The 20,441-nt window shown below is 43.4% G+C and overlaps 1 protein-coding gene across 1 annotated transcript; it reads right to left on the bottom strand.

Moving 5' to 3' along the window:
• Positions 1-408: 408 nt before the first annotated feature.
• Positions 409-4,717, bottom strand: ADCYAP1 (adenylate cyclase activating polypeptide 1). The gene is made up of 4 exons (XM_047086912.1): positions 4,608-4,717; positions 2,278-2,409; positions 1,706-1,804; positions 409-598 (listed from the first exon to the last, which is right to left on the bottom strand). The coding sequence occupies exons 1-4, from the start codon at positions 4,715-4,717 to the stop codon at positions 409-411; spliced, it is 531 nt and encodes a 176-aa protein (XP_046942868.1).
• Between the last annotated feature and the right edge of the window lie 15,724 nt (positions 4,718-20,441).

Below are 20,441 nucleotides of genomic sequence, written 5' to 3'. Positions count from 1 at the left end.
AATACTATCCTTTTAATTCCATTTTATAAAAATAGGAGTAATATTCAAAACAATGATTGTCTATTTTTCTATTTATTTTATATAAAAACATAAACAGCTCAGGCGAATTTTCAATCCTTGTGCACACTTTGTATGAACTGCTGTCTATTATACCTATATATATTCTTAATATATATATTTGTAATATATATATATATCAATAATTGGTCCACAAAGTATATCTGTGCATTCTCTAGTGCTTTGTAAAAAGAAAAACAATATTATTATCAAAATATTCATTTAATGGCTTTACTTCATACATAAATACATGTTTGGATAGAACACATGAGAGATGACTGTTCAGTCAGTTGGGAAAGTGACTTTTCATAGTGTCAGGATTGTATACACAGGGTAGCTGGTAACTCATCGCTACAAATAAGCTATTCGGCGTCCTTTGTTTTTAACCCTTTGTTTATACCTTTTCCCTAGGACTGCCGCCAAGTATTTCTTGACAGCCATTTGTTTCCGGTAGCGGCTGTAGCTGTCGGTGAAGATTCCGTCTGAGTGGCGCTTGGAGAGAGGCTCTGAGTCGTCCTCCGGGCCGCCGCCTAGGTTCCCACTGCAAGGAAAGGAGTCGGGAAGAGGGTGGCGGGGCAGGAGACAAAGATTCAATAGCTGTGGGGAGCAGGCGGGCCCCACCCCACGCGGGAGCCATCCGGGAAAGCACGGCTCTCAGGGCCCACGGCGCCGCCTTCCTCTGCCAGTAAGCAGCCGGGGGAGGGAGGACTGTGATGGAAACCCCTCACTCTGCCCTCCCCACCGAGGATTTGCTGGCTCACGTCCTTACAGAAGGGGCCCGGGACGACGTCCAGGCCAAGGGCGCGCGCGCGATTCACGCCTAACCTGTCTCCAAACGCTGCCCTTAGAGATTTGACCATCCGTGCTTCTGCGCTAAATTGTCCTAACTGTTCCTCTCACCCCCCACGTAGAGAGAAAATAACCAAAGAGCCCCAAGTGCCACGTTGGCTGCTGCCTCGGAGTTTTACATCGATCCCTCAATTCCTAGTCAGACTGGAGCACGCCTCCCCTTCCGCACGCTAAGTCGAAAAACGTGATGATAATAATATAAGTCGACAGGCTGTAGGCAATATTTTTCATCGCATGAATTATTCATTGCGAAAAATGTAATCTGTTTCCCCATGGGCTTTATTAAAATGTTGCCTTCTGCTGAGAGATGCTCTACGCAAGCTCTGTGCTCTGGGTTTGTCTGGCACGCGCAAAAGAACTGTTTCCCTAACTGCCCAAATTCGAAGATTTGTTGGTTTCGATTTGAATTTACACTAAAAGGATTTTTTTTTAAGTCATGCTTAGAGGAAATTATAGCAAATCATCCCGCGAAGCTTGAAGATTTTCAATGACTTGCGGGAGGGAGGGGGTAGTTTTTCTTTGTTTTTTAAATTCAAAACGGATCAAACTCCCCGGTTTCTCCGCCCTCTCCTTGCCTCTGCCGCTCAGAATTTGTTCACCAAACTTAAGGTGCCACATCTGAACCTACCCTGCGACCGCAGACTGGTCCCGAAGACTCAGCGGCGCACACGCACCTTCGGGCCCACGTGCACGCAAGGACGCAGAAGCGGCACCGCCCACCCCGCGCGCGCTCGCACGGACACCCACCCCGGAGCGCGCGCGCCGTTCTGCTCCGCTTAACTCTTTCGCAAACTCTTACCCCAAGCCCTTGGCCAAGAGCGTCTGCAGGTATTTCCTGGCGGACAGCTGGTCCAGTACTTTGCGGTAGGCCTTGTTAAGGATCCCTTGGGCGACATCTCTAACGGGGAGGCAAAGTACGCGCCTAGGGTCACTGATCGTGTGCCCCCAAGTGGCCGCCCCAGGCCCCCAGCTGGGCACGCACGCGCCCCGGCGCTCGGGGAGGCTGACGACAACCCCCTTGATGACAGACAAGACGCTGGCACAGAACTTGCAAATGACTCTTTGGGGAAGTTCCCGCGACTGACAGCGGAGAACGGGAGTTCGCCCTGCCCTCCGGGGCTGGCAGGCAGGGAGTCTGGCCTGGGCGCGCACTCACGGCCACTCCTTAGGCCACAGACCTTTTGGTCCCACCCGTCTCTCTTGTCCATACAGACCCGCCCGCTACTAACTTTCCGTCGCTCTCGCGGGTACCAGCCAGGAAGAAGAGAGGCTTGGGGGTTTTTATGAAGAACATCCTATTCTGTGGGCCACCACCCTGCCCCTCCCGCCACCTCAGTCCCGGGCCCCGCGCGGAGGCCGCGCGGGTGGTACCTCTTCTCCGAGGGGTAGTAGAGCGCGTAGGCGTCGCGCAGCGCGGAGGCGGGGCTCCCCACGCCCGGTGGGTCTGAGTCGTAGAAGTCCTGCTGCGGGTTTCCGTCCTCGTCGTACGCTTCGTCCTCCGGCCTGCCGGGAGAGCCGGGGAAAGAAGGAGTGGTCAGTACAGATCCCTCCCCGGCTCCGCAACGACCCACAGAAAGGGGCTCGCACTGACTTTCCTTCTTCCTAAAGGTCCCCACGGATAATTGCCTCTTCTTCCGGGACAGGGGAGGGTCGGGAGGGGGAGAGGAGGGCGGTTGAGGTAAGGCTTTAGAAAGTACACCCAACAGAAATTCCTCACCCCTCCAGGCGGCTCTCCGACCCCTCCTCTTTGTGGGTGAAGAGTCGCCCTGCAGGGCCTGGGAAGTCGAGATGTCTATGCCAACCTCGTACACCTGGCCACCAAAAAGGACCTGCCCCCCTACGGGGACCTGGCGCCTGAGCCACCCCAAACAAGCAGCCACGGGCGGGGACGAGGAAGGTCCTCAGAGACAAGACGCTGGCCGACGCGAAGACCCGATTGGGGAGGCCCGGAGCGATATACAGAGGGAGGGTGGATGGGTGGGGTGTGCGGCGGCCAACTCCGCCGCCACCCCCACCTAGCCTCTGAGCCCAGGGGAGCCCTTACCCGCGTAGATGTAGGTCACGGAGAACCTCCGGCTTCTATTTTGGGCGGGAGAGGATTTGGCAGGAACATGAATAATAGATGCCCCTAAACTTAGCCGGTTTGGCGGCGGCTCATTCTGTGTGGCATGGCCACGCGTTCTGGTGCCTCGCGCCCAGGGAAAGTGCCAGGCACACGGGACTTTGAAAATTGCTGGGAGTGAAATGGGGCTTTTAAGTCTGCTAAATAAATAGTTCGCGCGAATCTGTTGGCGATGTTGAGGCGGCGGAAAGGGAAAGGGTCAATAGGGGACCAGGAGCCAACTGGAGTGCCGCGGTCTTGAAGTCGCCCTTCCCTACTACCTCTGTCTTTCATGTAGGACGGGGAGAGGTGGGCTAAAATATATAACCCCCTCGCTTTGAGCCGCTGGAAAGACCCGGAACGCGGCCAGAGCAAGTAGCGCTCTCTAGTAGGGTTAAGAGTCGTACTTCGTTAATCTGCTCGCCTTTCCTCCGTCCCCGGATTGGTGAAGACAAGGCAAGCACAAGTCTCCGTCCGCCCCGCACCCAGCCCTTCCTCGGCGACGTGCCTCCTCTATATGGCCCAGCTTCCCAGAGTCCCTGGGTCTTTCTGGCCACTTCCATCCCGTGCCCAAATGCTGGAATCCTTATATTGAAGCCAGAACCCATTTCTCCGGCCAAATCAGTGGTCAGTGGCCCCTAAGGCGACCGTTCTTGGGCGCGGCTCGGAGAAGCAGCTTTGCAGGCAGAAGGCGCGCTCCTGGCTGCAAGGAGCCGCGTACACCGCGCGGCGAGGACGCTGGGAGCTACTACGGTCCGCTGACCGCCCCGGGACTTTGGGGCTGCGTAAGGAACTCATCAGTGTCAACCGATTAGAAATCAGGGGTTAAGAAGAAAGCCACGGTTACTCCAGCCTCTGGCGGGCAAAGTTGTCCAGATCCTGCCTGCCTGCCGGCTTTCTCTTCCTCTTTCCTTGCATCCGTTTCATCCGTTTCTCCCCCCTTCCTTTCAGACTCATTCTTGTTCTTTCTTCTCTCAAATCGCTTTTCCTCAACCATACCCGGCCAACACTCTCCCTCCCCAAGACAGTCTGAGACTCATATTGCAGCTGGAAAACGTATCACTTAAGAGAAAGCTGTTCCAGGGGAAAGAATTCGAACTGAAGTGAAAGGGATATCAGAGGAGAGAGAGGGAGACCCCGCCCCGATAGTCCAGAACACGCTGTAACAAAGCAAAGTCCACGGGAGCTTCACGCTCTACCCTCCAACCTGGCTGCAGGCACCAAAGCAGAACTTCTCCTAACTCAAGCTAAGAATAGGGAATAGAAGTCAAGCTCGGGGCCCGGCCCTACCCCCTCCCGCAGGCGGGGCTGGGGGAGGGGAGATTTCTCCAGCCGGCTGATGCTCCCTTGCTCAACCCGGGCCCCTTGGCTGCGGCGGTCTGGGGGAGGGGCGCGGAGCCGCACTGGAGCCTGCCGGGCCCTCGCGCCGAGCCAGGGCCACGGCCAGGGACCTGCGGTCCGACCCGGGATGACGGCGGCGGCGTACTGGGAGCCGGTGGGAAGATGATTGTAGCTGGGACCGCGGAACTGCAGGAGGGAGACCACGAGGAAGTGTTGGGGGAAGCCAAGCCTCAGCTCAGCCCGCGCAGCAAGCACCTACCTGATTCCAGGGAACCGGAGTCCTGCGGTGGCAGGTGAGCAGTAGACGCTGCTGTGCATTATTATCCCGTAGACCAGGAGGGCCAGCCTCGCTCCGCTACACATGGTCATTCTGCGCAGGAGGGGAAAGAGGACACACAGCTGTCAAAATAGCCCCTGGTCTTTCGTCCTCCAGCCCCAAGAAACTCCCCGAGCTGGGGGAGGGGTTGTCTCCCAGTGTTGAATACCGCTTAATGCCAGCCCGCGCGCGCCCTGCCACTTCCCTCTCTCTATAGTTAGAAAAAATATGTATGTATATACCCGGGGCCCAATAACTCGCCAGACCTGGTGCGAAGGAAAGCTAACTCATACCCTGATGCTGGTCAAAGAATCAGCAAAGGAGTCGTTTGATTAGGGAAGATATTTTCCCCTCACCATTCAACTCTTACCGCTGCTAGGAGAGGCTTTGTTGCCAAGTAGGACGGCGGGCAAAGGGCTCCTCCAAGTTTCTGCGCTGGAGTCACAACCCAAGAGGCATCACCGTCTGGCGTTAGTGTCTGAGGAGCCGCAGGAATGAGCAGCAGCAGCAGGAGGAGCTGGAGGACTTGTTTGCTGAGGCCAGTATTCTGTTCAAAAGTTTGCAGACGCACGGAACTAGGAGGAAGCGTGACAGGGAGAGAAGGGGGCGAGGAGAGAGATGTAGAAGGGAGAAAGAGGAGGCGAGGAGCTAAAGTGGGGGGTGGGGGACAAAGTGGCCTAAGTCCACCAGGAGAAAGAAGTAAGTGATTAAGGAAAAGAGGGAAAATCGAAGGGGAGGAAGGAAGAGGGAGGGCCGCGTCTCAGCCGGCGTCCGTCGGAACCGCCTGGTCAGGCAGTTGTGCAAGTCGGCAGCGCCTTCTCTACTCTGAGGTCCCTCTGGCTGCGTCTGAAGCTGCGGCTTCTGCTGCTGCTGCCGGTGGTTACTGAGGTGACCAGCCCTCTGCTCCTATTTATATGTGCAGTTAGCAGAAATCTATCTGAATGTGGTTTTAGAAGAGGCTTCCTTGTCAACATCTGTCTGCCTATGGCCTTTAAGTACAGAATATTTTGTTGCACTGTTGCGCTCCGATTTTTATTCATGGAATGACTTCCTTTTTTTTTTTTTTTCCAGTCACGTAATGATCGGGTATCAGAAAAAGACGTCAGCATCCTAGTCCCTCAAGGAACATATTAACTATTTTGTGCTGTCCTCTTGGATGATAAGATCCGGAGTCATCGACTTCTCATAAACACCTTTCACTGATACAATCCAATTTTTAAGAAGTGCAATTATTTTGATGGTTTTCAATTTTGCCCATTTCTCAAGGATGGGTAAAGAATTCATACAATTTCGAGGGTGGTAAAAGTCATGTTTTTAATTATGTCTCTATGATTTCTCTTTACTTTTCATCAAACCTCAGCAATCAGAGCTCTGGCCTCTAGAATTAAGCACCCTCAAGCTCTCCTATTAATAAATTTAATTTAGATCTCCTAATTTCTTGCGTATGTTCTTTTAGATAGACAATTAAATGTGGAAGTCGTTTTGTTTTTAAAGGGAAGTCTTGGAGGATTTTCAGTAAATCGCTAATGAGTCTGGCTGTCGTTAACAGTCTGGCTTGGAGTAAATTGATTAGAGTCAAAGCGGTGTCCGGAGCGCGGCCTGCGGAGCTGTCCAAGCTCTGAGTGCTGAACTCTGGTCATTGAAACGTTGAAAATTGCCATTGGTTTAATTTTTCACCAGAGCCTCTAAATCTGAAGATTTGGCACTGATATTATTAATGTGGCAATTCATTTTCCAAGTCTCCCCGCTGTTCAGATATGCCCCCCTCCATCAGTGTCCATGATTGCTCTTAATGCTGAGAATAGTCAGACCCTGACTACATTTGAGTAAAGAGCATTCTGTTTCCTGTTAGTCCTGGCTTTTAGATCTCTAGACGGCCTATTTGGACACCTTCACACTTTCTGTGACTCTTACTTATTTTAAAGATTAGAATTGAGAAATTGTATTTTCCACAAAAATTGAAATTTTAAGAATTTGGGAGTGAGAAATATTTTCTCCTCTTATTGACAACTTAAGTTCTGTTTGGAGAAATACAGACAGACTGGGAAAGTACGAGGATTCCCAGTACAAGTTCACTAGCTGAGGGTTTCTAACGGGAATCCCTCCACTGGGAACCGTTAAATTTTTTTTTAGCTGAAAATGACGTGGAAAGAGGAAAGCAATAAGGGAAGACTAGAGCCACATGGAGGCTTTCAAGCCCTTGAGCAATTTAGGAAGATTCCTAAATTTCTACTCCAGTAAGAGAAAATCAGGTCTATTTCTTTTTATGGCTCAAAGGAAATAGACTCATCAATAACCATTAGTGTGCATTTTAATTATTTGGATCTTAAACAAAATTTAGAGGAAATGGCAATTTAGTGGGAATATTTCCTATTATAATTTGGAGCTAACATTAAAATAAGCTATATTAGCTCTGCATGCTTTTTCAAAGACAAAATTATAATACTTCTCATTTTGAATGCCTTTCCTACTTATTTAAGATTTAATATTTCCTTCAAGAAGACTAAGTTTTACTTATTCTTGGCCATGAATAGCCAGAAGCTACTGCTTCTTCTTAGTTTATTTCTGGGGATGTTCCAGATTGCCTGCCTGCAAAAAAGCTATGAACGTGGGGATGTATCTCTTTGTCTCCACTGCATATGTTCGCCTATTTATGCTGGAGTGTTTACATGCATGTGTTCCATGTTCAGCTCTGCCTCTGGAGTAAATTCGCACACAAAGAGTCCGCGGGGAACACAACCAGATAATGAAGCAGAGATGTCTTTTTTACCAAAGCGCCCAAAGCTATTACCGACTGTGACTTCCCTGTCTTCCGTCTTGCTTCGCGTCAAAGGTGAATCCGATTAAAATCCTTACTCTTCCCTCCCACACGAATTCTGAAATGAGTTCAATCTGTAGAAATATTTGAAAATTTCCAAGACTCCTTGTACAAATTCACTACTCAACTTTAGTAAAGGGAGCCACCATGTGGGGAGATTGTTGACTTCATGGCCTATCAAAGGGAAAACCACAAACACCATTAACTTTGTGGGGAGGGTGATGGAAGTACTGACTCTGTGGTCCGCAAGAATCCGAACTGTGCCCTGGCTTACAAGGGCTTGGCCGCTTTCACTCTGCTCAGCTTAGGCACTCAGGACCTAACTCAGCACGGAACTCAGGCTCAGCACTCCAAAATTAACGGCCTTGAGACCTGAACCCATTCAAGAAAGTGAAAAATTAAGCAGAGAATTCATTTTAAGATTCTTGGTCACTGACCTCAGGAAAATCAAGCTTCCAAAATCCAACTGTTGCTCATCACAATCTAAAGAACTGCCCAGCCCAACCCACAGATGCCTGGGGGAAATCAAGCCCGGGACAGGATGGTTCCACGGATCTTTCTGCTGCCACTGTCCATCTCTGATTAAGCCAGTTTGGCATCCTTTGAGCAAAGAAGCTTTCCTATTCTCGAAAGTTTTGGCCCTGGGCCCTTGAACCAAGGGATTCCGGGAACGCTGAGGAAGGGGAGTAACTAGAAGCTGAGGATTGGGCTCTCAAACTGCTCAGCCCTGCAGTTGCACCCCAACCTTGCCAAATCCTCCTGCGCACAGGCTCTTTCTGCTTTCTATTGGGTGGAGACAAATACGGAGCGACGGATGTCTCAAAGACCAAAACTGCCCCCAAGTGCCCCCTGAGAGTAGTAATTTGCTGTTACCATCGAGGAGCATCCTAACTCAGAGTGTTAACGCTGCTTCCACGGAGCCTTTGTATCTGGGGAGCGGCAAGGAGGAGGAGTGCATCAGGTAGCACTGCTGGGCTAGACAGGCCCATAGCCACCGGACAAGCACTGAGGTGCCCTGGCTGAGGAGGCCGTATTAAACTGCGGCTAGTACATACTAGTTCTTAGCAAATGCAGGCATCAGTCTGGCTTAAAAGGAGGCGTGGGGCCTGCACCGCAGATTGGATGGACTCACAACTAACCCAGCATTGCTGGGAGGAGAAGGGGAAGAGCAGGGAGAGTGAGGGAACTGGGGCAAGGCAGGCCAAGGGAGGGGAGCCTTCCAATTTTATCCTGCTCTCACCGTTTCTCTCCCAAAGAGATTTTTACATTCTCCTAAGGCAACTGAGGTTAAGAGCGAGAGAGAACCCTTCAGATCTCCTATATATAATTGCAAACGACAGGGGAGAAGAGGGAGGGGATGAAGAAGGGACCCAAAAGTTAGAACTTCCAATTAACCAGTAACACAAAGGAATTTTACTCTTTCGGACAGCTCCACCCTGTCCACACAACTTTCGTCCGGACAAAGTAGAAGAATTCCCAGGCAACAACGTTTCTTCCCAGGTTATGGAAGCTTAGACTGGCATAGACTGGACTAGACTGGAATCATGTCTAGTTCAAAAAGCTAGTGGAACCACGGAAATCTTCCCAGTGGTAGGTTTCACCTATGTCCTCTGAGAGCCAGAGGGACAGAAGGCATCACTCTGGGGCTATGCCTCAACCTACCCAGCAGAGGCTGTTTGGAAATATTTGTTGAAAATGATCAAAGACCTTGAATGTCAACCCCTGATGTATTAACTGCTTTTTATCCTATTTGTCCTTAAGACATGAAAACATAACTTTTGGTCTGAAATGGTGAATGCTAGCTACAAGTCAAACTAATACTTGCCTGAATTGTTTTTCCTGTTCACAGGACACATCAGTCTTTGCTGAAGCTTCCAGCCTTGAAACCTCAGTCAACACTCGATTTAAAGATTGTTTTACAAACTGAGGGTTGATGGGGGGTGGGAGGGAGGGGAGGGTAGGTGATGGGTATTGAAGAGGGCATCTTTTGGGATGAGCACTGGGTGTTGTATGGAAACCAATTTGACAATAAATTTTATATATTAAAAATAAATAAATAAAGATTGTTTTAGCCCTTGAAAAGTTGAGTTTTTATATTTAAACAGGAAGAATATGTCTTGTATATTTCCTGAGAATTTGAATTTGCAGATGGCTTCACAACATTAGCAAATACCTGGCACAGACAAGACTCAGTTCCCTAGGGTAAGGATATTTCTATTACTTTCCTTCTGGCCTAGCTACCCATCCTACACATCCCGTGTGTTCACTTTTTCTTCCATGGTTATGTAGACGTCCCCATTGCCCTGTACCTCCACCATCCCCATCCCCTACCCTCACTGACTTTTTTTAACCACATAAAAGGACATGTTTGCATAAAGCATCTTCATAAATTCCTACTATAAATAATAGTAAATCAGATTGAAAAAGTCTTATATTCTCATTGTATTCATTTCTAGCCACTACTTAGCATAAGAACCAGACTACAGTAGGCTTTTTCAGTGAACAAGCTTGATGCAAACATCCTTCCCCCATATTAGTGACAAAAGTAAATTACAAACTGTATTCAATTTCACTCCAAACTTTTTCTCTTCTGACTCTTCCAGAAAATGTGATGACTAATGACTCACTTCATAACGATTACACCTGTAGGGAAACCCAAATGTTCTGTAGCAAGGCATCATGAATACCACTTACTGGACTGCCTGCATCATGCCCTTCTGAACTCACTATGAAGTAAGACGCTGATGAGCTTACCCACAATGTGTCACAATTTCTCTGACCTTCAGAATTTAGTGCTTCACACACTCTGAAAGGAACCAGGAAGCCTTTCCAAGCTGTATGAACAAAAGCATCTCTCTCTAATTCAGGAACAGAATTGCATGTTCACAGGGCCAAAAAATTTTGTCAGTTGTTTTAAGACAAAGCAGACCCTCTAGAAACAAAAACTAGGATCTAACCTTTGCTGCAGGTTTGGATGATTTCAACTATCTGACATCTATGGTTCTTCTAAGACGCTTATTCACTGAATGTTTGTTTCTTGGGTACCAAAAATACATACCCCAGACTTCACTGTGTAGCATCTGCCAGATTCTCCCAAGATTTCCAGAACATGTCCTCTTAAAAGCCAAAAGGAAGAAAGTCTTCTCTCTACTTCGGTCTAAATCCTCAGATCATATAAGGCTTAATTGCAGGAAGAAAAGCATGGAGAGGATCCAGGAAACCCAATATCCTAAACAAGTTTTTGTGACCGCTTTTGCAAATGTTGTAAGGAAGATCTGTGTGCAAAATAAAACAAGGTTTTTATGTGTAAATCAAAAAAGGATATTGCTCTCTGAGCTCATAGCATCCCAAACCTCTGTCCTCTTGGTTTAGACTCAGCCTTATCTATCTGTGAATATATCTGTTTGTAATAATTTTGGAGCCTTTGTTTTTCATTATCCTCATTACTAGCACTTTGTGGTAATGATTATAACACTGAAAAGACTTTTTAACTAATCTTTCTCTCCACCCAAGTATACACAGGCATGATTTTTTTTTAAGTTATCATCTGCTTGGAATACAACTATATTTGCTGCACATTTACTATTTTAAAACTTCAATTATTATTTATTTATGTTCTTTTCAATTCTTCCTTCCAGTGGGGCTGCATGATTTTTGCTACTCACCAGTTAATAGCAGCAATAATAACTATTTAGTGAACATGTACTGGGCTAAAATGTTGATTACAGTTATTTTGTTTACCTTTAAACAATCTTTTTTTCTAGACATACAATTATTCCAATTTACAGATGAGAAGCTGAGGGTCAAGCGGCTAGGTAACTTACCCAAAGTCACACAGCTTGAATCTCTGTAATCAGAAATTCAAGTTCACTTCTCAATAATTCCAAACAGCTTTAATGACCTTAGTTATTATACTGGTTTATGTATTTATTTTCTCTAGAGTTGTTATGAATACCAATACACATTTAATAGGAGCTTTAATCTCTGACTTGACTCAACTAAGGAGAAAATGGATTTCTTATTAATTTTCAAATTAAAAATTATGTTTCATGTAATAGGAACCAAATGCTATTAACACAATAAAACTGGTTAAGTTAGACAACAAACTTTGCTTTATAGAATAGATATGTTTCTAAAAATATGTGCATTAATAGTGCATGTATTCTTATTTATATATATCAAATTGTAGAAAAGGTAAAAAATCTTGCCATCCTAAGTTATTATTTAAAATGATTTCATACCTAAGAAGGTAGCAAAAGTTTCAGTGATGTGTTTAAGTTAAAAAAAGAACTTATTATTTTGTAAGATCACCATTTAGTAGCCATTATATCATCATATCTTATTAAATCATCATGTAATTCAATACCACAGAAACCTTATGATTGCCAGTGAGTCAAGTGTTTTGTGAGTCAAATGAGATGATATATATAAAAATGTTTTACAAACAATAGATCCTCCTTCTTTAACAGCAGGACAAGCCTTGTGTTAGCAATGCTCCATTTAATCCTTTTATTGCTCTTGTCAATAGATAAGATACTATTATTCTTATCTTTACTAATGGATAAATTGAGACTCTTAAAAGTGAATTAACTTGCCAACAAAGGACAAAGTCCTGGGTTTCCAGCCCAGGGCTAGCTGTTTGCAAAGTTACTGTGCTGTCTACTACCATTGGCCTGCCTGTTATTACTGTATAATTACATTATTAAAGGGGAAAGAAGTGTCAGCTTTCATAAAAAACATAAGTTTTAAGGCAGTAGTTTGAACAATTTTTCTGGCTTTTTCTTGACATTTTCAAATAAAGGAAGAGGTTATGTGTAAGTATCATTTTTAAGAATACTTTAGGGGCACCTGAGCAACTCCGTTGGGTAAGCATATGACTTGGGCTCAGGTTATGATCTCAGGGTTCATGAGTCCGAGCCCACATTGGACTTTCTGCTGTCAGCACAGAGCCGGCCTCAGATCTTCTACTCCTCTATCTCTCTCTGTGCCTCCCCTGTTAGTGCTCTCCCTCTCTCGCTCTCTCAAAAATAAACACTTAAAAAAACATTTTAAAGAAATAAGTAATGAATAAGGTTGCATCCCAGGTATTAAAAATGTGATAAAGTTGTAGCAATTACAACAGTGTAGTACAGGTGAAATAATAGATCAAAGGAATAAATAAATAAAAACAAATAGGTCAAAGTATAAACGTGTAAAGAAATAAACACTATTGTGTAATTCCCAATGGAAAGAATAGAATACTGGGACAACTGACTACCCATTTGGACAAAAAAGAAAAATTAGATCACTATTTCCTATCCTACAACAATATGAAGCATATTGATAGGGACTAAATTTTTTAATGTAAATCGTAAAAATACTAAGAAAATATATACATAATTTTAGGATTAGAAAGGAGAGACTGACAATTTGAAAGAAATCCAAAAAGGAAGAGATTGATAAATTGACTTAAATATTGTTTAATTTTCTCTGTTGAAAGAAATACAAATAAAGTTAAATGGCACATGACAACTTGGAGAAAATGTTGCCATTGTTTGTGAAAAATAAGGAATTCAGGAGCGCCTGCATGGCTCAGTCAGTTAAGCATCCGGCTTCAGCTCAGGTCATGATCTTGCCATTTGTGGGTTCAAGCTCCACATAGGGCGCTGTGCTGATGGCTCAGAGCCTGGAGCCTGTTTCGGATTTTGTGTCTCCCTCTCTGCCCCTCCCCAACTCACACTCTATCTTTCTCTCTGTCTCAAAAATAAACATTTAGAAAATTTTTTGAAAAAAAAAAAAAGAGAAAAAGAAGGAATTCAAATTTTCAAAATATAAGGAACTTACCTTACATCACCAGGTGCTCATCCCAACAAGTGCACCCCTTAATCCCCATCACCTATTTAACCCATCCCCGCAAACCCCCTCTCCTCTGGTGACCATCAGTTTGTTGTCTATAGTTAAGAGTCTGTCTCTTGGTTTGTCTCTTTCTCTTTCTCTTTGCTCATTTGTTTTGTTTCTTAAATTCTTTTTTTTTTTAATTTTTTTTTAACGTTTATTTATTTTTGAGACAGAGAGAGACAGAGCATGAACAGGGGAGGGGCAGAGAGAGAGGGAGACACAGAATCTGAAACAGGCTCCAGGCTCCGAGCTGTCAGCACAGAGCCCGACGCGGGGCTCGAATTCACAGACCTTGAGATCATGACCTGAGCCGAAGTCAGACGCTTAACCGACCAAGCCACCCAGGCGCCCCTGTTTCTTAAATTCTACATGAGTGAAATCATATGATATTTGCCTTTCTCTGATTTATTTCACTTAGCATTATACTCTCTAGCTCCATCCATGTCATTGCAAATGACAAGATTTCATACTTTTTTATGGCTGAATAATATTTCATTGTATATATACATACCACTTCTTCTCTATCCATTCAGCTATCGATGGACACTTGGGCTGCTTCCCTATCTTGGCTATTGTAAATAATGCTGCTGTAAACATTGGGGTACATGTATCCCTTTGAATTAGTGCTTTTGTATTCTTTGAGTAAATACCCAGTAGTATGATTGCTGAATCATAGGGTAGTTCTATTTTTAACTTCTTGAGAGACCTCTATACTGTTTTCCACAGTGACTGCACCAGTTTGCGTTCCTGCATGAGGAATGCAGTGCAGGGGGGTTCTTTTTTCTACCCATCCTCCTCAACACCTGTTTCTTGTGTTATTGATTTTAGCCATTCTGACAGGTGTGAGGTGATATCTCATTGTGGTTTTGATTTTTGATTTGCATTTCCCTAACGGTAAGTGATGATGAACATCTTTTCATGTTTGTTGGAGACACATCTTTGGAGAAATGTCTGTTCATGTCTTCTGCCCATTTTTTAAATTGCATTATTTGTTTTTTTGGATGTTGAGTTTATACACCTGAAACTAATGTTACACTGCTAAAAAATAATAAAGAAAGTTACATTTACACACACACAAAAATCCCAACTGAAAAAAAAGAAGTAAACCATTAAGTACAGCACAGGCCTTTTGAAAGTAGGAGTATCAAAGTATTTGTAGACACATTTTAAAACACCAAAACAATGTCATAATTTTTACTTTAGTTTTATTTTTTTTAGTGGTGATTTATTTATTTTGAGAGGGAGAAAGGACAGCATGACCAGGGGAGGGACAGAGAAAGAGGTAGAGAGAGAGAATCCCAAACAGGATCCATGCTCAGCGTGGAGCTGGATGCAGGGCTCAATCTCATGACTGTGAGATCATGACCTGAACTGAAATCAAGAGTCAGACAGATGTTTAACTGACTGAACCATCCAGGCGCCCCTATAATATTTACTTTAAAGTTATATATCTTTTTTTTTAAGAAATTAAGAGAAGGAAAGGAAATATGTATAGTCATTTATTTCTATACATAGTTATTATCTCTGGCTTCTTTATTCCTTCCAATAATTCATGGATCAGCAAATCAGAATCCCTGTGCCAAATCAAACCCACTCTCTGTTTTTGTATGCCCTATATGCTAAAATGATTTTTACATTTTTAAATGGTTGAGGAAAAAAATAATCAATGGAAGAATACTTTTGTGGCGTGAAAATTATATGAAAATAAATTTCACTGTCTATAATAAAGTTTTGTTGGAACATTAAAAATATATCTAGGGGGTGTCTGAGTGGCATAAAATGTTTTTTTATGTCTATTTATTTAAGTTGAGAGAGTATGCACATGTATGAGAATGGGGAAGGGTCAGGGAGAGAAAGAGTCACCCAGGCACCCCTGCACTAGAAAGTTAAAGGCAAATCTGGACAAAAGGAAGAATAGAACCAAAGCAGCACATTAAGGAAGCAAGTGAAACAAAGGCAGGTAGGAAAAGAAACATAGCTGAGGAGAGAGTCAAGCAATGTAGTCATTAACAGCGGCCATGTCCTGTGTATATATAATGAACTGCCATAAACTTAATCACCAAGAATTGAGGATCTAGTCCTGTCTGCATGTGCAGGCAAAAACCTCTGCCTGTTCTCTGCATATACCCTCACCTTCAACTTCCATTTTGCAATCATTTTTCATCTTTAATAAATTGGGATAAAATTCTGGTCTCCCTCACAGGATTACTGCAACAGAATTCATATATTAAAGCATATTGGGAAGCACTTTGAAAAGAAAGGGAGTACACCAATATGACAGAAACAGGTAAAGTGACAACCATAATAAATGTGCTGAACAGAAGTGGCTACAGAGCCTAATAGATTAAGGCAATTGTTAACTCCATCTAGTGCTTTTTAAATCTTGCAATTTTATGATACTTCCTAATGTGTTAAAACAGCAAGCTACTGTGCCAGCTTAATGCATGGTGTGCAGATAGGGTAATCTGTGTAGAGCTGTCTGTGTGGTTTACATACACTAGGGCAATAGGGTGTGATGGTCATTCCCTAACAGTCCACACAACAGACACTTCATAAATTAGACTGTGCCAAGAAGGCAAATGTTTTGCTACATAAATGCAATCTCTTTGGGAAAACTGCATGACTCAGAGCAATAGGCAGAGGACAAAAGAAGGAGGCCCCTGGGGGCGCCTGGGTGGCTCAGACGGTTGAGCGTCCGACTTCGGCTCAGGTCACGATCTCGTGGTTTGTGAGTTCAGGCCCTGCATCAGGGTCTGTGCTGACAGCTCAGAGTCTGTAGCCTGCTTCGAATTCTGTGTCTCCCTCTCTCTCTGCCCCTCCCCTGTTTATACTCTACCTCTCTCTGTCTCTCAAAAATAGATAAATGTTAAAAAAAAATTTTTTTTAAAGAAGAAGGAGGCCCCAGCACCTTTCAAATGGACCACTAGAGAACTCTGAGATACATAGGTTCTCAATTTAGTGAAAGACACTCCTCTATAAAGTCAACCTCACTCTGAAGGCAAGACCCTTCATCTTTCCTATCCAAATGCCTCTGCTATAGGGATATACACATATTTTAGAGTGGGAAAGATTTTGGCCTGTTCTCTTTTACTGTTGCTTAATGTGGTGCTTTTATATGTAGAAGCAAGCCCTCCCAAAATGTGATGCAAATGTCCCAACTCCTGAGCTGAAGGAACTCAGAATTATATAGAACTCTAAACATATAGTACTATAGAGAGCTGCACGTAAAGCAACAGGAGCTTTCAGGTCCATAGTTTAGCACTATATGTGCAACCACAGTCAGGATACCTCTATAATATCTACTGAAGCCAAATCAAAATAAAAATATCAGCAAGTATTTGTCAATTAATGTCATGTATGGAAGGGGCTAGAGAACCATAAGACATGTGAACTCTCTGCCATTGAGAAGTTTACAATCAAAATGCTTTTTGTAAGTTGTTTATGGAGTTCCTGGTATGGACCAAATGTGTCCCCTCAAAATTCTTATGCTGAAGTCCAAATCCCCAATTTGGAGGTGAAGCCTTTAAAGAAGTCACTAGGTCATGAAAATGGAGCCCTCATGAGTGGAATTCATGCCATTATAAGAAGAGGCACAAGAGAGATAATCTCTCACTCTGCCATGTGAGGACACAGCAAGAAGGCAGCCATTGCAAAACCCCAAGAAGAAAGCCCTCACCAGACACTGAATCTGCCAGTCCCTTGATCTTGAACTCCCCAGTCTTCAGAATTGTGAGAAATAAACATCTATTGTTTAAGCCACACAGTTTACAGTGCTCTGTTATAGCAGCCTGAACTACTGCTCTCAGTCAGAAAATATCTGCAGACGCCACGACTGCCACAAATACGATTTGTTTGAAATTTCCAGCAAATACCTCAGTTAAAGAAGATGGTTCATCAGGTAAGACACTGCCACTCACAAGAATAACTGCTGTACTGCTACCTGAGATAGCAGGAATGAATGTGAGGTACAGCAACTTTGCAAATCGTTTTCGAAAATCACTATGTGAGTGTTATGCTAAGTGAAATAAGTCATACAGAGAAAAGACAGATACCATATGTTTTCACTCTTATGTGGATCCTGAGAAACTTAACAGAAGACCATGGGGAAGGGGAAAGAGAAAAGAAAAAGAGAGGGAGGGAGCCAAACCATAAGAGACTCTTAAAAACTGAGAACAATCTGAGGGTTGATGGGGGGTGGGAGGGAGGGGAGGATGGGTGATGGGTATTGAGGAGGGCACCTGTTGGGATGAGCACTGGGTGTTGCATGGAAACCAATTTGACAATAAATTTCATATTTTAAAAAAAAATCACTGTGCTTACCTGTTCTGAAAAAAAATTTTTTAATTAAAAATAAAAAAGTGGGAAGAGAATAAGTATAGTGGTCTAGTATTTTGGTTTCATTTCGGTTAGACCTGATAAAGTGTAGAGAAGTGTGTAAGGAGAGTTTAAACTCCATTTATTTTAAGTCATAATATGTGTAACCTCCATTCCAAACTCAGTTGAATGAGGAGTTGTTTTTAGCTGATGGTTTTTAAGTTCTAGAAAATGAGCATGTCTGAATGGATGTGAAGTGGGTATAGGTATTTAGTCCACAACACCCTGAGCCTGAAGATCTTAGCCTGTGGGACTCTAATTCAGGTCATGTTCACCACAGCCAACCAAAGGGAGTGTCCCCATGTGGTCTGAACTAATGCAGTTTTAGAGTGTTCATATGTTCTTTTAAAATGTTAAAGTTATCTGTTACTGTTCAAGAATGATTTTTGCACTTTCAAGTTTCCATTATTCTAATTAAATGGCATTTGTGTTTGAAAAAAAAAATCAGTATGTTTACAAAGACTACTTGACCTACAAAATTTACACTCTCCTAAGACAGATTTTACCTAGACTATTCTCTCTTCCTATCCCACAACAGAGACAACAAAACAAATATACCTGTTACAAATACCATACAACACACATACAGATACATGCATACACACATACTCCTCATTTACTGTGCTCTCAGAGCACATAGCAGATTCTCCCGGTAGATGGACAATTAAATTAGAATACATAGAAGAGGGGTGCCTGGGTGGCTCAGTCCATCAAGTGTCCGACTCTTGGTTTCACCTCAGGTCATGATCTCACAGTTCGGTCCGTGAGATCAAGCCCCAAGTTGGGTTCTGCACTGATAGCGTGGAGCCTGCTTGGGATTCTGTCTATCTGTCCCTTCCCACTTGCATTCTCTCTCTCTCAAAATAAATAAATAAATAAAATACGTAGAAGAGGCAGAAATAAATGTCATCATACTTACAACTTGATTTTTTTTAGATTTGCCCCAAGGTCTTGTAGGGCATCAGCACATATATTAAAGAAAAATTTTATGACGGTTACTCCTTTGCTTTCAATGGCTTTTATCAAAGCCACATCACTCTGACATAAAAACATGCAAGTGGCTAGATACAGAGAAATCTATGTACCTTAGAGTCACTAAAATTGTGCCTGCTGATGACCTATCATGACAGGGATGTAGTAGTTACCTTTAGAAGAAGATATTGACCAGGTGGGAGCAGGAAGGAGTCTTCTGGAAATGTCCTGTACCTTAATCTGGGTGATGGTTACCTTGATCTATACTTAGGTAAAAATTATCAAACTGTGAACTTAAGACTTGTGTACTTCACAAGTTACATCACAATAACCTGTTTTATTTCTACCTGTTAGGTAAAGTCATATCCTGTTCAAAATTAGGTAAAGCAATAATGTAATAAATAATAATTTATAGATGAATAAATTAATAAAAACCAATAAAATTATTGCATTTTTAAAGTCATGAAATCCCCTGATACATGTATATAATTATTAAATATACACAACATGGCTATGAATATGAATTATCCATAAAACCAAGGCTAATTATTTGTTGGCAGCAGTTGAATCTGAAAGACCAAGAGGAGGGGAAAAAAAAAGTCTCCTAAAAGCTAACTTTTTTCAGTTACATAAATACAATGAACACAGGTAGACCAAAGCCACCCCTTGAACACCAGAGTTCTTTCACCTCTAAAGTTACCTGTAACTGGCCTCAGGTCCCTGAGACCCACAGATGTTATGCTGCAGCTGCTGAAAACTGATTGCAGCTTCTCAGTCCTGTTCAAGGTCCTGATGGGGTTCAGGGCAGACTACCCCAAGTTAAGCCACTTTGGCATATTGATTATTTTGAATTAAACTTACTTTAAGGAAAAAAAAAAAACAGCTGGTGCCAAAAGGACACACTGACCATCCTTTGTCCCCCTGAAAACAGTGAGAAAATCTCCCATGTGGAAGGTACCCTCCCTATACCAGGAGAAAGAGAGACCTCCTTGTCACCAGAGATAGGGAATTTAGGGTTGAGAAGGCTGTGAAAACATACCTTGTTACTTCTTCACTAATTTACTACCCCAAGCCCAAACTTCTTTATCTTGTCAATTCTTCAAAATTTTATTGGTTCTTTGTCTAAAAGCTGTAAAAACTGTTTGCTTTGGTCACTTCTCTGAGTCTAATATTTCTATGAGCTCTTATTTGCATGAAATTAAATTTGTTTTTCTGTTAATCTATCTTATGTCAACTGAATTATTAGATGAGCCAAAGAACCTAGAAATTAATAAGGAAAAATTTCTCTACAGCCTGAATAATTAGGCCACCTGCACGATACTCTAAGCTTGTTTTTTGGAAATCTCAGCTCTGAAACTATAGAAGGTAAGGATTCCTTTCAGGGAAGACACAGAAATTTTCAGGGCATTTATTTGGGAACTTGAAACCCTGAACTCATCTTTTTCCTCACTTTCTCCAGTGAAATTAGCCAACCTCATTATATTTGTTAGTTTGACAACAATGTTCTAAGATTTCAAGTTTATGGTCACCTAGAACCTTGCCTCATAACTATTTGATTAAGTGTATCCGGTGGTAATAGTTTGCATATCTTTATTGCTGTATCATACCGTGGAATATCTATCAGTGGCCTCTTTGCCACTGGAAATGGAGTTATTCATGCCTTTAAATCCAATCATATTACAGAACTAATTCCAGAAGACCCAAAACCAATTCAGAAAACTCATCCTTAAGATTCT

Source organism: Lynx rufus, unplaced genomic scaffold (genome assembly GCF_022079265.1).
Source record: "Lynx rufus isolate CCGP_SWC_20201006 ecotype Redwood Valley unplaced genomic scaffold, mLynRuf1.p SCAF_22, whole genome shotgun sequence".
Taxonomy (NCBI): domain Eukaryota; kingdom Metazoa; phylum Chordata; class Mammalia; order Carnivora; family Felidae; genus Lynx; species Lynx rufus.
This window is presented reverse-complemented; position numbering and strand designations above follow the sequence as displayed.